The 15,720-nt window shown below is 39.6% G+C and overlaps 2 protein-coding genes and 1 long non-coding RNA gene across 4 annotated transcripts in view; all 3 read right to left on the bottom strand.

The window, feature by feature from the left end:
* Positions 1-15,720, bottom strand: part of LOC145420611 (uncharacterized) — a 250,083-nt gene that overhangs the window by 77,831 nt on the left and 156,532 nt on the right. The gene's annotated exons all lie outside the window — the stretch shown is intronic.
* Positions 463-8,942, bottom strand: gpr63 (G protein-coupled receptor 63). Of its 2 annotated transcripts, none has more exons than XM_026143197.2 (2): positions 8,652-8,942; positions 463-1,955 (listed from the first exon to the last, which is right to left on the bottom strand). In XM_026143197.2, exon 2 carries the CDS (start codon positions 1,838-1,840, stop codon positions 608-610), a length of 1,233 nt encoding a protein of 410 aa, XP_025998982.2. In that variant the 5' UTR covers positions 1,841-1,955; positions 8,652-8,942; the 3' UTR covers positions 463-607. The 2 variants fall into 2 exon arrangements, with proteins under 2 accessions (XP_025998982.2, XP_025998980.2); XM_026143195.2 differs by having other exon boundaries at positions 8,576-8,714.
* ndufaf4 (NADH:ubiquinone oxidoreductase complex assembly factor 4) lies at positions 11,630-14,021 on the bottom strand. Its single transcript, XM_026143539.2, has 3 exons — positions 13,781-14,021; positions 13,563-13,657; positions 11,630-12,199 (listed from the first exon to the last, which is right to left on the bottom strand). Exons 1-3 carry the CDS (start codon positions 13,914-13,916, stop codon positions 11,897-11,899), a joined length of 534 nt encoding a protein of 177 aa, XP_025999324.1. The 5' UTR covers positions 13,917-14,021; the 3' UTR covers positions 11,630-11,896.

The raw sequence follows: 15,720 nt of genomic DNA, 5'->3' as shown, positions 1-15,720 counted from the left end.
TATCTTCAAGACATGCTGAGGAGGTAATTTAGCCATTCAAATCTACTGTGTTGGATCAAGGACACATCTAAAACCTGCAGGACACCAGCCGAGTTGGACACCCCTGACTTAAGCCATGGTGCACAAATGACCTTTTTGCCTTTCAAAAGGATCACCTCACTCTGAATTTCCTGCCCAACATGCGTAACTTCTAACCACTAAATGCAAATGCCATTCTGTCTGTTCATGACTGACTGTTGCTACTTCTTGTGGAAACTAAAGCTCAACCAAATCTTTGTTGATGAAGAATCCTCACATTCACATATGATGTTTTAAAAATAAAACTTATAAAGTACAGTTTCAGTACTGACAGTCAGGTCTTATATTGGAAATTTTGCGATTTCTCACCTGACAACCTTTAAATCTCTGGCATGTTGGACTCACCGTGTACCTCCCGGATTGGATCTTCAGTCTGGCTACTGTAGCAATAACCCATTCCACCTCAGCCCCCTTATATTTTTAATGCAGTGCTAACCTCAGTCTTATAGCCTGCTAAGAGAAGTAAACCATGAGAAAACCCTAGTGAGATAAGATGCATTTTAACAGTGTTTCAGAGAGGAGTTATGCCTTATACCACAGAGCGATGCTCTCCACATATATACACAGCGCTCGGCTGTATGCGCCTCTTTGTGTTGCCTGGCAGCTGAGGAAGAAACTTGAAATATTTGGGCATCAGATCGAGGCAGGCGTCGCGGAACTTCTTGATCCGCCAGTAGTAAATAAGAGGGTTGAGGGCTGACTTGAGGTAGCACAACCACAAGACCCATGTGCTGATTTGAAAAAAGCTGTCTTTGCGGTAGAACCTGTCACTGAAGGTAGTTACCAAGCTGAAGGCAGTGAAGGGTGCCCAGCACGCTGTAAACACGGAGAAGAGGATGAGGATGGTGGTGAAGGCACGGGTCTTGAAGCTCATGTCTATGTTCATCTTGAAGGGCTTCTGAAGGCTGAGGAGGCCCAGTTTGCTGGCCTGGCTCAGACAGACGCTGTCTGTGTGGCTACGGATGCGAATGGCATTGTGGCGGATGGTGTTGAGGATGCCCATGAATGTGTATAGCATGACTGTGAAAGGCAAGAAGAAAAAAACTAGTGTTAATATCAACACATAGGCGTGGTAACCAGGATCACTGCTGTAGCCAAATATACACTGAGGAGCTCTGGGTGGGATCTGTAAGGGAGGTGAGCCAACAGCTAGAGGGAAAGTGAAAATGAACGAGAGTCCCCATGTGACCACTATGAGCAGCTTGGCTCTCTGTGGGCTCAGCTTATCTTGCTTCTGGACAATAATAAGAAAACGATCAATGCTTATTATAAGCAGTACAGCTGCTCCTTCCATAACAAAAAACCAAAAGAGCATGGCGGAAACGCGACAGAAAACATCTCCAAAAATCCAGTTGGTGGTCACCACAGTAACCAGAGCAAAGGGCATGTTCAAGATGGCCAGCATCATGTCCGCAAATGCCAGACTAGCCAGCAGAATGTTGATGGCTGAACGCATGGCAGATCTCTGGTACACCATCAGGCACACCACTATGTTTCCTGACAGCGCCACTAAAAGGATGGCTGCCATGACAAAGCAGAAGAAGATCTGCAGAGGTAGGCCAATGCCTTGCTGGATTTCCAGAGCATTTGCTGTTGGGGTGACCGACTCCGAGGGAGACCCGGAGCCCAGGGAAATGTTTGCCACAGAGAGGTCTTCCATTGGTAGCCTCTCAGAAAGGTTCAGCAACCTCGTAACGACGCAGCAGAAACGGCTGTTAATGTCCCCTGTATCCAGGAGGGGAACAGTAGTGGAGAGAACCATGCTTCTCCAGGGTGAGCAGGCATCATTGCAGGAGAGTTCACATAAAATCTGATGGCAGACATGCGGATATCATCTCCCCAAGGCCACACAGCACCATCTTCATGGTAGCAAGACCCTAAGACAAAAATAAAAATATGTTAGAATTCCATTATGTATTATTGTAGGGTCTACCTTACAATCAGTTTGTGTAGAGCAGATTTCCGTGTTTAAGGATAACAATTTGAGTTGTCACTACCAGACTAAACACAACTTGACCGATGCAGAGGGTCAATGGTTTAGAGAACACCAATTTTCCTATTTGCATATTACACCATACAGCTACAGGATATAACTATTCTGTCTTAGCACGAGACGCCTATTCATTTTCTATTTAAAAACACACTTAACAACACTTCCGTCAATGTATGATGTGTCAGAAAGGACGCTGAAACAGAAACAAGGTTGCCATGTTTGGTACGATAATGATCCTTCACGACTGGAAAACTACAATCAACTGAGGCGTGGGGTGGACAAATGCATTGATTTCCAGCAACAAATAATTAAAAAGTTGAGCAGGACTCGTGGGTATAAGTGTGTATGAGTTACACACTTTTACAAGTTTAAGGAAGTGGACAAAATTTGGCTGTAAAAAATTAATGGCAAGTGCTCCCACATAGTTTGAACAAGCTGAAAAATCCAAAAGTATTTTGAAATAATATGAAAAATTTGAACAAAGCTCCAAGAACACAGAGTCCCGAAAGATTTCATGATACTGTAAATTGGGGTAATAAAATAGGATGTTTCTGCCAAAAGATTGGTGCCTGAATAAAATATGACTCATTTCAGTTTTTTTAAACAATCAAAAACACAGAGCCTTACTGTTTTAGAACAACAGACCAACACCATGACGGAAATCTTTACAAAACAGAGGATGAATTTCTCACAAAGACCTTTTTACAAAACTGAAACTAAAATGTCAAAGTTTACTAGACAAAAATAAAATTCAATGAGCAACTGTTTTCTTTTTCATCATTTTGTTAAGTGTGTCTGATTGTATCTTGCCCCCAACCATATACCTATTAAACTAATTACATCTTTGAAATAAATAGCATAAAGTTTATTTTTCAGTATACAGAATTAAGCCACATTTAAAAGTGGAATACAGAAAGACAAATCTGTCTCCAAACAGAAACACATTGTCTGGTGTGTTTGGCTAAGCTGTGATAAGAAATCCTATTCGAATTATTTTTTTTACCCCTGAGAGTGACAGAAAGCTAGTGCTCAACCAGACACAAGGCAAATACTGCAATAAAAACCCTTATCACTAGTATAAACACTGGAGGCATTGCAGGCAGGCCAGCTGGTATTATTACAATAGGCAGCAAATTTCAGATATAATAAATGGGCAGCACCAGAGAGTCCATTTGTTAATAGGATAACTTTCCACACAAATTAAGCTTTTTAGTATTTTAGTCCTGTGTGGGTGTAAAAAAATAAATAAATATCAAACCAGTGTAATTATGAGCAATTACTGTGACAACACTGCATTTAAGCCTGTTAGAGGGATCTGTACTTTAGCTGTGCTGCTGTGATACTAGGATATGCAGCCATTTGACAGATAGCGCCATCTCTTCAGCACACCGGAGGGGACAAAAACCTACAATGCAAAAATAAACGGCAGTGAAATCGGGCAGAGTTTGCTTTGTTCATATGCTGATGACAAGCTTATTGTCTACCACAATTTCCACAAGGAGAGCAAGGAGCAGCCGGTTTAGTCTTCTTGGCCCAGTTCCCACTTCATTAACTCTGCATTCAGTGAGGTAGCCTGCAGCATGTCGGCCTCAACAGGTAGGGTAGTGTTCGCTGCTTTTGGGTGCAATGACCTACAATGTTAAAAGAGCCACTCCAGTCTCCCAGCAGTCAAGTGATCCTGCATAGGAAATGAATGATCAGGTACTTGGTGTTCTGAACGACAGGGAAATGTTTAAATAACTGCAGAGGCCCTGCAATTATGTAATGAGAATATGCTTACAGCTTTTCACACATCTTGTAACCTTGAATCGCTCAGAGGGAAAAAGATTTGTTGGGAAGCTGCCCAGTGATCTCACGATGGTGCTCGTGATGTTACTGGGAGGTGCCAGTTTTAACGCAATAATAGCTAGTTCAAATACCGTGTTTATTTCAAATATACTGTTAAACACTGGTGTGTCTGTGAGAGAAATACCAGTGTTTCCCCTCACATAGCATTATTTGGACAGGCTGCTGAGTTATACGATCACCCACCCGTGTATGTTTGAAGAGTTACTTAAAAATTCTAATCTAGAGATAATGCAACGTGTGCTGGATTAAGTAGAGGACAATCCCTTGCTATTATTTCAAAGTTCAGTTGCTGCTTGCCAGTTAGCTCCTGCCCTTCCCTGTGTCATGCTTCCCTCCTGCCTGTACTCTAACAGTTGGTAATCTCTGCAGTCTTATAAATGTTGCTCCGATGTCCTTGAAATGAAGCAGCTACAGAGAGGAGGGTAGACAGAAACCTGCGACCCAGGGCTCTCGTGTATAACCTTGTTTTTAGGTACCTTTGAACATTTCACACTGATTTTTTCCCAGTGATATCATGCCTTGATACAAATGACTCATGGCTTTAATTTCCCATACCATCTACCTTTGCTTATTTGTAACTAAGCATAGACTTTGCAGCAGATTGTACACAACGGTGTGAAACGGTTACAGGGAGCACTTTAAAGTAGTCGTATGAGATATTACTTTTAAAATAAAAACTACAGACTGTGGAGAGCAGGGACTCTAACTTAAAGAGCTCTTGCACAGTAGTGAAAGCACAAGTGGAAGGAATGTTACCACAGATCCATTTAGTACATTAGTTTTCCGAGGATCTAGCAGAGATGTTGTGATTCACAAGATATCAATGTTGTCAATAGTCAATGGTGCAATAGACCTCAATACTTGAAATGTGCAATTCACTTGTATTTTTATTCCTATTTATTCTATTTATCCCCTTCGTATATTTTTTTTATATATGTCTCTGTATTTATTTATGTGTGTGTGTGTGTGTGTGTGTGTGTGTGTGTGTGTGTGTGTGTGTGTGTGTGTGTGTGTGTGTGTGTGTGTATATAATATTCTGTAACTCTAACTTCTGTCGGTGCTGTGCTTTTGGAAACCGAATTTCCCAGAGGAACCCACCTGAGGGATTAATAAAGTTTTATCTTATCTTATCTTATCCGAGTGTCCTTATTGTCTGCATTCAAATGTTCTGGAAGAATAAAGATTTGGTTGGTTTTGCTCGTGTTTATTTAGCATTAGTTAGCAATGCTAATACCGATTTCTGGCGATCTAAAAAATGGGATGTTCTGATATATCGGTGAAAAAATCCATTTCCCTATGATTTACTATGTGTAGTTATTTTAATTACACATTTATGCACTGCCTGACTATACCTAGAGCAGCCGTTTATTGTTTCTGGTTTTCTTAAAAAAATGCATTTGGAACACCAGCAACAAGGCTGAATGGTGTTGAAGGTTGTTCCAATCTCTTCTTTACTTTTTAAAATGTTCATTTATCTGATATAAAAAAAGATGAGTTTCGTTCATCCATCCAGATTCAAGTCTAAGCAAAGATGCCCAGATTTACATCTACCCAGCTGCTTCTTCCATTCAGTTTATTCTGGGAGACTTTAACGCATTCCCAAGCCAGCCAAGAGATATAATCTCTCTAGTGTGTCTTGGATCTTCACCAGGTAGTCCTACTGGTGGGACATGAAACACCCTATATAGGTGGTGTCTGGGAGGTATCCTTGTCAAATGTTCAAACCACATCAACAGGCTCCTTTTGATGTAGATGAAGAGTAACAGCTCTACTTCAAGCTCTTTCCAAATAATCGCGCTCCTCACCTTATCTTTAAGGGTGAAGAAAGATTATCCACAACCTCAATCTTGTTGTCACTACACAGAGTTTGTGGGTCTATGATCTCAGATTTGGAGGTGCCAATTCGCTTTACACTCAGCAGCCCTACTGCAAGCTGGGGGTCAAGAAGTCAAATGAATCCTATGCCAATACAGTTTCAGTTAGACGTTAGCATCCACTTATTTTATTGAGCTGTTCTTTTCCCAGGGTGGAATCATTGTGCATACATCTTTAATGACTTATTAAAGAAAACAAAAAGAAAATTCACATTTGTTTTGGATTTTCTTTCATCCACACAGCGCTAAAAGTATAAATATACGATATAAGATTTGGTTGAATGTCCCTTTGGATGTTACAAATTGACTGGACACTTCTGGTAGCCATAAAGAAAAGTCTGACATAATTCTGGATGGATATTTGACCACTTTTCTTGGCAGAATATTAAGCGTTAAATTTAATTGATTGGCATGGGGTTTTTAAAACTATTCCACAGATTTTTAACAGGTCTGGGGTTGGATTGTTAGGAAAGCTATTCCAAAGGTTTTATCAATTCCAACACCAGTTTTGATGTGTACATGGGATGATGTTCCTATTAAGAATTATTAACTTGTATAAATTCACAATTCTCCTTAGAACTTCACTAAGTTTACTTGATTTTCCCATTATTCTGAGTGTGGGTCACTGCAATGAATGCTGTCACAGAGAAATTACGAAAGAGTAGTCAATCATGATCGCTAATCAACAACAGACCGTGTCAAGTTAAAACATACTGCACCATCTATTAAAAGATTATGTTTGACACTGTATGTATACTTTTTAACCTGTGAGGATTACATGAAATCCCCCCAAAAATACATGATGAGTGAATGTAAACTTCTGACCACAACTGAAGTCAGTAATATTCAATTCAATTTTATTTTATTTATACAGCGCCAAATCACAACAACAATAGCCTCAAGATGCAAGCACTTTGGCGACAGTGGGAAGGAAAAACTCCCTTTTAACAGGAAGAAACTTCCAGCAGAACCGGGGTGGCCATCTGCCATAACTGGAGACCATAATACTGGCCTAACAATAATAGGTTTTACCTGCCTCTTGTCAACTGATTGAGTTAATCCTTTCTCTTCCAGACATTTTGAAAAATAGCAGCCGCAGAAAACGTAGCAAAATATAGACATGGAAGAAATGAACACCACTGAACAGCCTATCACAACCGCTGCAGACCGCATCATCCATCATGTAGTTACATTTTGGGGGCAGTGCATGTTAGGCTACAGCATCAGTTACAGCAAAGGGGTTCAGAAGGGTTTGTGGCTACGCTGTACCTATAACCTAGTTTTAACAAAGTATAATTTCACTGTCAAACTGAGTGGAAGAAGTGCAACTGTAAATGACAGCAGTATACTGTTGCGTTATATTTGCCTCACAAGTCAGATGTTGCAGCAAGTTTAACAGTTTTACTGCTTTTTCGTGCATTACAGCCAGATTATCAAGTCAGGGTTGGTGAGGGTTGCTCCAACTTTACTAACTGGTTCAACCACTTTATGCTTAACCATACAACCCTCACACCAAGCTGAAATTACACTGAATATTAGAGGTGGGAATCACGATACATCCCACGATACGATATTATCACAATACTTAACGCACGATACGATATTATTGCGATTTTTTAAAAATATTTTGCGATATTCAGATTCTGTACATAAAGGTAAACTTTATCAATATTCATTTTATCTAATATCAAAGTCTCACACTCAGTCTTTCTCTCATTTCAATCAGTTTTATTGTTGACAAACTGAACGGTTTGTATTACAGTCTAGTCCAACTTAACTGAATGCAACCATCTGGTACAATTATAGCTATTCTGAACTATGCAATTTATGAAAACTATGCAGCCCATTCAGCAACTGAAGAATTTGAAAGTTAATTAAAACAAAATATAATTTTACATTAAATAAAAAAGTTTTAAACTTAATTAAAATAAAACATGTCTTAAATTAAAATACGTAAACTGTCATGTTTATTGCTACCAAAAAAAAAAGTTAAACACATTTGGACAGTGAAGGAATGTCAGGATTCTTGCTCAGAAAAAGGAGCTGATCAACATGCTCTGAAGTCAGAGTTCCAGTCCACAAAAACGTTTTTTGTAACAAAATATCGATTTCTGCTGTCCCTGTATCGATACATTATTAGCAAACAAAATATCACGATACTACACAGTATCGATTTTTTCCACCACCCCTACTGAATACCTACTTTAATTTGTTTCACTGTTAGCCTTTTGTAAAATAAAATGTATTAATTAAAAAAAAAACTGTAAAATTAGATTGCTGTATGCATTTACTTGCTACATTTATTTTATAAACTCAGAAAAAGAATGTTTCAGTGAAGGCTGATGTTCCCTGGATGGCTTCCAGTCTCTTCCACGCACTGACTGGAGCTTATTGAACACTGGTACTGGATTGGTACTTGGCACCGGTAGATACCCCTCAAAGACAGATGAACAACGACCTTAATGGAATATTAGTGCCTAGTACAGACCAGGCCTTCCCTTCATCCACCCCAACTCACAGCTATTTACGCCAGGCCGAAGCAGCTCGCCGAACGCTGTTTCACAGAGCATGAAACCGCTTGTTTCGACAGGATTCGGTGATTTGGAGCCATCCACTCAAGCTCAGAGACCGAGAAAATAAACAGACACTTCACATTACTGTAAGCGACGAGAACAGTGGGTGTTCTGAACAAACGGCCTAATTCACGTTTTAACACAAAACATGAATGTCATTATTACACCGCCGCTGGTCGGGTTTAAAGTATACTCGCTAATATTATTACCTGCTTCATTCTCCCATGCTAGAGCTCAGGAGCAGCTCAAGTACAGAAGCTCAGTCCGGAAAATGGAGCATCTCACCTCCAAAAATCTTCATGGTCGTCGGTGTAGAGAAAGACACATAACTGCTGATGTGCCCGAGAAAAACCCTGTTTTAGCTTTTTTTTTTTTTTTTAATATATATATATATATTGGCAACAGCGCGACGGCCGGTGATGCCACCACCTCCACAAATGAAGCCTCAGAAGAAAAAAAAAGTGAAATCTGTGTTTGGTCAGAACGGCTTTGTTTCCAGCAACAGCTGCTTATCCGCGGCGGGAAAACGGAAGGTTTCCTGCTCGAATCTTTGTTTTCCTTCGTCCATATGTGAGGTGTGAACGGCCCATCCTCCACTGACAAATGTACCAGTGTCACTGTATGTGAGCGTCTACTGTACGGAGCCCAGATTTTCCTCATACGGTTCTAAACTACTCTCACTGGCTGCTGCCTGCGGGAAGGCGCAGACACCCACTACTTCCTATATTGCCTTTCAAAATAAAGAACTAGTTGTGTTTTTTTAAATAGTGTTTTTGAGTGGATGTAAAGTTGATTTTGGTTGTTTTCATGTGGTTTATGTTATAAACAGTACAAAAAGCTCTTAAATGCTGTTGCAGTTGTCCCACCTCAACCTTCCGCATGGTATAAACAGTTTGCTGCCTCGCGCTGAAAATCATCTGATGAGGATTTTTCAAAAACAAGTTTTTCTTGTAAAAGTCCCACTTTATTTGTAATTGCAAATTTTGTCACATATCTTTAAAAAAATTAAATGTGTATGAATAGGGTTTTTTTAAAGATTGTGTTGAAAAATAAATAGCTAAGCTTTAACTCAAAAATAAATTTCATGGCGTATGGCTAAATTGTTGTTTCTGCATTTTTGATTTATAAATCAATTATCTGCATTATTTTGAAGATAAGGCTACACAGTTTCCGGTAAGGTTTGCGTTCCTTGATAACTGACATACACAGAATGTCATGGGCAAAAGTGGATATTCCTAAAAGATAGACTGTGCAAGTGGGGCGTGGCCTGTTTTAGCGGAAGTGCTTTTTGGGGCATGTGCGGATGCATGCAGTGGGTGGTAAAGATAACAAAGACAGTACATTAGCTCTAAAGTAATCACTGTGTTTTCAGGATATTGTGCAGTGTGGCTGGACGGTACAAGAAATTCAATTATTTGAAGATTTTTTTTTCCTTTTATTTGAAAAATTGTGCGTATATGCAGCAGATGGTATAAATGGCACAGGATTGTTTTCACTCATAAATATACTCCATGATGTGGCTCCATGAATTCTACATTAAAATGCATTAAAAACAGCCCCATCCATGGAACTTTGGACCCACGTGTTAGACAACACTCATCTCCTTTGTCAGCAAAACAACATTTCCGAGCATCACTGTCTTACCTGGAATGCTGAGTAATCCAGATCTGTGACAGTGGTGGATGGGGTGGATGGAGTCAAAAAAAAAGTCAACAGAACAAATGTCAGTGAGTTCATACGTAGTAATAAACAGCTACGTTTTAGACACGACACTGTCTGACATCTTTAAAAGAACATTTCAGCAAGTTAGAAACAGACTGCTGCTGTTTGTTGTCTTTTGTGTGTGGTTTGTACAGTGGAATTACTCTCATCATACAAGCCTGTATACAAGCACAGTATCAGCAAACAGGTCTTTAACTACTACAAGTGACAGTATTAGAGGAACTGCACTTTCATTCCAAGGTTATAGCTTTCATTATTGGATAATAACTCTGAAACAGGACAAACTAGAGCTACATTTGACTCCTTATGTGAACTCAAGTCAAAAGTTAAACAGTAGAATCTTAAAGTGGTCTAAAATAGAAATATGTATTTATTACCACAGATAGTGAATTGTATGCAGAGGTATAGAGGTGGAGTTAGCCATTAGCTTAAAACAATAATAACACTAAATTTGCACCGTTTTATCATGTGATCTGCATTGTTGAAAAATAAAACCTGACCTATGATCTTTTGTATTTTCATCTACTACTGACCTGCGTTTAGATATGCGATTTAGTTCAATGCCTCCACAGACTATATATAAAAGATGGAAGCTGAAGTCAAAAATAAATTCTGTATCTGATTAGCAAAATATGAGAAAAAAGACTTTTTAGCTCCCTTGACCTATTTCCTCATAAATTATGGTTACTTTTTTACTAAGAACATCAGACTTTAGTTCATGTTTGACTCACATACAAATCCACCCCTCACTCAATATGTATTTGACAACATCAAGATGGTGTTTGCTAAAATATTCAAGGGTTCAAAACATGACTTTACTATCAACTGGCAACATCACAGTTGGCTACACCCAGTTTTGTTAACGAGGTCTGTTAAGGCTAACGTCTGTTTTCAATGACGCTCAGTATTGATGTTAAAAATGTCACAGAATTACTAATTTTCTATAAAAGTGACATGTGTTTTCTACCCAGGAGAGGAGTTCTATATACCTTAACAAGTTCAGCTGTGCACCAGAAGCAGGTAACTGTAAAACTGTAATCACATGAACTTCAATACTGACTGATGATGACACAAGGACAAAAAAAACAAAACATAAAACTGGATTAACAAAGAAAGCTGATAACCACACACAAAACAGCATTTATCCCTGAAGTTCTTGGTTTTGCCAAGGCTTTTGTCAGGCAAGCTTGGTTACGTCAAGCTGGGCTTTTGGTGCACCCCCCAGGTCACAGGAAGAGATGCTAATTAGAGAAGTTCCTCCTGCTAATTGTATCTTTGGATCAGGTTTCCTGACTGAGATGCCCAGGGGACTTATAGTTATGCAAGTTATGGGAATCCCAGCACTAACTGTGCTAGCCTTTTCCATTTGCTTACTGTCTTTATGCTAAACTAGGCTAATCACATCCTGACTCTCATATAACTCAAATATGAGCCTGTCCATCTGAATGTCACTCTATGAAGAAAATCTAGTAAATATACTTTCCAAACTGAATGAGCTGAATGACTCCTTTTGATGTATCCACCTGCATAATGACATCACCCAGTTTTAGATTGTTTTATTTTCATCAGATAACTAACCAATAGGATTGCAAAGAAGATTAAATATCTACAATTATTCTCATGTTTATTGTAGGGGTGTTTTGTATCTCGCAGTATGTCCCATGAAATTTCCTATGATCTCATCTCCATGTCAGCAATATGTAATGTCCAAGCTTTCAATCAGCTCATTCTTGCAGTGACAAACACTGAAAAGCATAAATAAATTAAATACGCTGTCATTTTCCACAGAGATGTCAGAGACTCTAGTCCTACGAAGCCTTTATCTGCTTGGTCTTTTTAGTCTTGGGTGGTATGATCTCAACCTTGAAGGGGACAAAGAAATCTAAAAGAGCTTTTGTTTCTTTCAAGTCCAGAGAATACTCTTGTGCGATCTTTTCGGGACTCCACGTCTGAGGCTGATGCTGGTGGCTGCCCACAGCCTTCAGAGCTTCGGCAATGGTCAGTTTACCAATGGGAACATCTGTGAGCTCCACCAGGCCCAACGGAGATGCTGGGACACTGAACTTAAGAAGTCGTCGCTGTTCTCTCCCCGCCGTCACGTCCTTCGATACCTGAGGGAAGAACAAGCAGTGAAGAATAACTATTATGAATAACAAAAATCAACATTTAAAAACTTTTGGCCAGTGCACATGCAAATCCCACACAGGAAAGTCAGGTTTGAAGTTAGGAAATTAGCCAATCTGTCATTCACAAGTTCAAAAAGTCCCCTATCGCAACACAGCAAGGACGTCCACCTTACCTTTATGATAATTTGTGGCATAAAGGTAACCTAATTACATTTGCAATCATAAATGTAACAAATAATGCTAACAGATTTTTTTCATTATTAATCTAACAGATACTGAGTCCATCATTTATACTCTTAGATGCATGCATTAGTTAGATTTTATTTTACAGAGTCAGGAAAGAATATGTACTCTCTGATGCTATCTTAAATATGAAAAAAATGACTTCCAGTCTCAGCGTCAGCAATATTAAGCTTATTATTTTAACACTCTTATTGGAACTTTAACATAACTGGACAAAACTGGATTAGTGCATGCCTAACATGAATCTACATATTCAGTTGTTCCCTTTGAAATGTCTTGTCCTCTGGACCACACATGGATGAGATATGAACAGCTATGAACAGATAAAAGGTCAAATTCAAGTAATGTGGATGCACATGAATATTTGACTATTCTGATTAAGAAATAGAAGCACAGTCACAGCTGTCCTCCTGCCATCATCCAGCTATGGACAGCCATGGTGGTATAAATTGGTCTGGCAGAGCTACAGAGGATTCAACTCTTCTTTTTCAAATTAAAAATTAAAAACTGAGAATAAAACTGATTCATTACAACACAGCCAAGCCTAGAATCATGGGAGCTGCAGGTGATTTATCACTGGTGGCTCACTACCATCAACATGGTTTGTTTGATGAGTGTTGATTAGGTTTTTAAATTTCTGTCACCTGATTACAAAGACTTTGATGGATAATTCTAAAACAATTTAAAAAAATTATTTTTTTTTTACTTGTGAGCACAAAAGCTCGACCTATTGTTTACGAGGACCAGCCAATTAGAAGAAAACAGTCTTAAAGGGAGCAGCAGGAGATTAGGCAGCTTGTTTCCAGACAGCAGCTGAACAGAGCAAAGACTATTTTTGAACTGTGTTCATGCAAAGCAGAGTCCAAGCATGAAACATATGTAGCTGGCGATGATAATGACAGTTCCCTTTTAACAGCCAGTGTTAATCAATAATGTCTTTCTTTATTCTTCATAACATAGAATACATGAATGTCTCAACTTTGCAAAGATTCGACCTGTAAACGTCTGAATGACCCAAACTGAGAGCAAAAACACTGACAAACAATGAATGATTGAGCAGAGCTGATGTAACAGCATTCAAACACTCAGGCAGTGTCAGTCTGACCTCTGCTGCAGCCGGTGCTGGATCTCTGGACTCCACGTACACGGACCTGAGGTGGTCCAGCAGCGGCGCGTTATTCTGGTTCAACGAATCCACTTCTGAAAAACACAAACCGACGTGAGAATCGTCCCCGAGCTTTCTGAGGACACACGGATGAACGGTGAGCCTACCATGACCCCGGGTTAACTGTTACACAAGCCAGCTAGCACTCACTCACTTACCCTGCGGGCTGGAGGCTGTCGGTGGAAGCTTAACCGAGTGCCGGGGCGCCGCTCGCGGCTTGTCCTTGGAAAGTTCTCGGTGCACTCGGTTTTCCAAGTTGTAATTCCTGAACACACGCGTAACCCGTGCACCCATGTTTAACAAATTGTCAAAGGCCGCTATGAATAAAGTTGATTCAAACTGCCGACGGCGAGCGAGAAGGTTCTTTTTACAGGCGGAAATGTGAAAAGCGCAGAGGAAGCAGCAGCGACACCGTGTGGTTGGATGAGTTTATTGTTCCCCGTGTCTTTTTTTCAATTGCCAAACGTAAGGATGCTGGATACAGGTCTTAGTTAACTCAATAAATTAAGAAATAAATAATTAGTCTCATAATTTAATTGAGTGTTTTTAATAAAACATATCTTTTTGTTTTGTTGTAAAAACCTGACTGCCAGTTTTAACAAGAAGAATCGTGATCTGAATGCACTGTTGTGTCAAACACACTTGCTTTGCCACGTGATAAACTCTTTATAGGCTCCTTTTAAGAGTTATTGTATTATTTAAAAAAAGAATTGTTCACATTACCATTTGTGCTGTTTAACAGTCAGTGTAAAACAGAAGAAAGGAGAGTGACAGAGAGAAGAAAGAAGAGAGAAAGAAAAATAAATAGGAGAAAATCTAAATACAAAGGACACAGCGTAAGTGTATGTGTATGTTTGTTTGTTACAAAACATACTTAACAATTAGGGTGAGAAGCCAACTATGTCTCCAAGGAGCCCTACTGAAGATGCAAGGCCATATTCAATTCAATTCAATTTTATTTATATAGCGCCAAATCACAACATAAGTCGCCTCAAGGCGCTTCATAGATACAGAGAAAAACCCAACAATCATATGACCCCCTGTGAGCAAGCACTTTGGCAACAGTGGGAAGGAAAAACTCCCTTTTAACAGGAAGAAACCTCCGGCAGAACCAGGCTCAGGGAGGAGCGGCCATCTGCTGCGACCAGTTGGGGTGTCCTAAACTTTGTTTTATCCAATAAGATAAACTTATCTCACTTTGTACTCATTAAAATTCAAAACAATAAACTCACTAGGACAGTGTTTATTGAGGTCGAGATGAAAGAATCTTCTGTTTCCAGACACTTTTCTTTTCCACTATTTAATTCCCAAAACTATCCATCTTTATATACACAGCAGAGTAAACCCAAGAAAGGATCTAGGAGATTTAGTAAGAAAAAAGCTTCAGACAGCCTGAGCTTATGGTGTCATTGATCACTTTGTATAGATCAGTTATAACCCTAAAATGTCCAGCAGAGGGCAGCATTTAATACTCTATCACATTCTAAGTGGGGTTATATGGCTGGCCTCTTTTTGAGGTTCAAGCTCATCAGACATGTTTTTCAAACATGAACTGAACTGACCCGTCAGGCCTGGCACAGGGAGGCTTTATTTGTTATTGAAGTAAAGGAAATAAATAAGCATTTAAACAGGTCAACAGAAGCCGGTCTTCATGTAAGGCAAGATGCTGGGAACACATCTGGAGGTAATTATCTACTCAATCATAAAGAAACAGCTCACAGTATTTTTGTGAGGAGTGGAGGAATCAGCTCCCAAACTGGGAGCTGATGGAAGTCAATAAAAGGCCAGCCAGTGATATTTCAGTTACATCAGCTACTGTCTTGAGGTAGGTTTTATTCCAAAACAACAACAAAACAGTGCAGCTGGAATATGAGAGCTGCTGAAGACTGCTTATCATTGTTGTCCGTGTGGACTCAGCAGATAATGTGACAACTCCAAATATTTCCTCCTCCACCACTTTCTGCTACAGTGTTTAGAGACAAGCTGCGCTCATGATGTGGGCATTGTGGAGACTACGAATGAGGCAGAACAGGCATATTTCAGGGGGTGCCGGGGTCATTCCACATGTGTTCATCTGGAGCTGAACAATAACGCAAAC

This window comes from Astatotilapia calliptera, chromosome 15 (genome assembly GCF_964374335.1).
Source record: "Astatotilapia calliptera chromosome 15, fAstCal68.1, whole genome shotgun sequence".
NCBI classification, from domain to species: Eukaryota; Metazoa; Chordata; class Actinopteri; order Cichliformes; family Cichlidae; genus Astatotilapia; species Astatotilapia calliptera.
Note: the sequence above shows the minus strand (reverse complement) of the source record. Positions and strands in the feature narration are given on the sequence as shown.

Bases quoted from the DNA above. Each gene is read 5' to 3' on its own strand.
- gpr63 (XM_026143197.2), bottom strand. From the start codon at position 1,840: ATGGTTCTCTCCACTACTGTTCCCCTCCTGGATACAGGGGACATTAAC.
- ndufaf4 (XM_026143539.2), bottom strand. From the start codon at position 13,916: ATGGGTGCACGGGTTACGCGTGTGTTCAGGAATTACAACTTGGAAAAC. The intron at 13,658-13,780 runs GTAAGTGAGTGA...TGTGTTTTTCAG, and splicing joins GACAGCCTCCAGCCCGCAGG to AAGTGGATTCGTTGAACCAG. The intron at 12,200-13,562 runs GTCAGACTGACA...TTCTTCCCTCAG, and splicing joins CAGCACCGGCTGCAGCAGAG to GTATCGAAGGACGTGACGGC.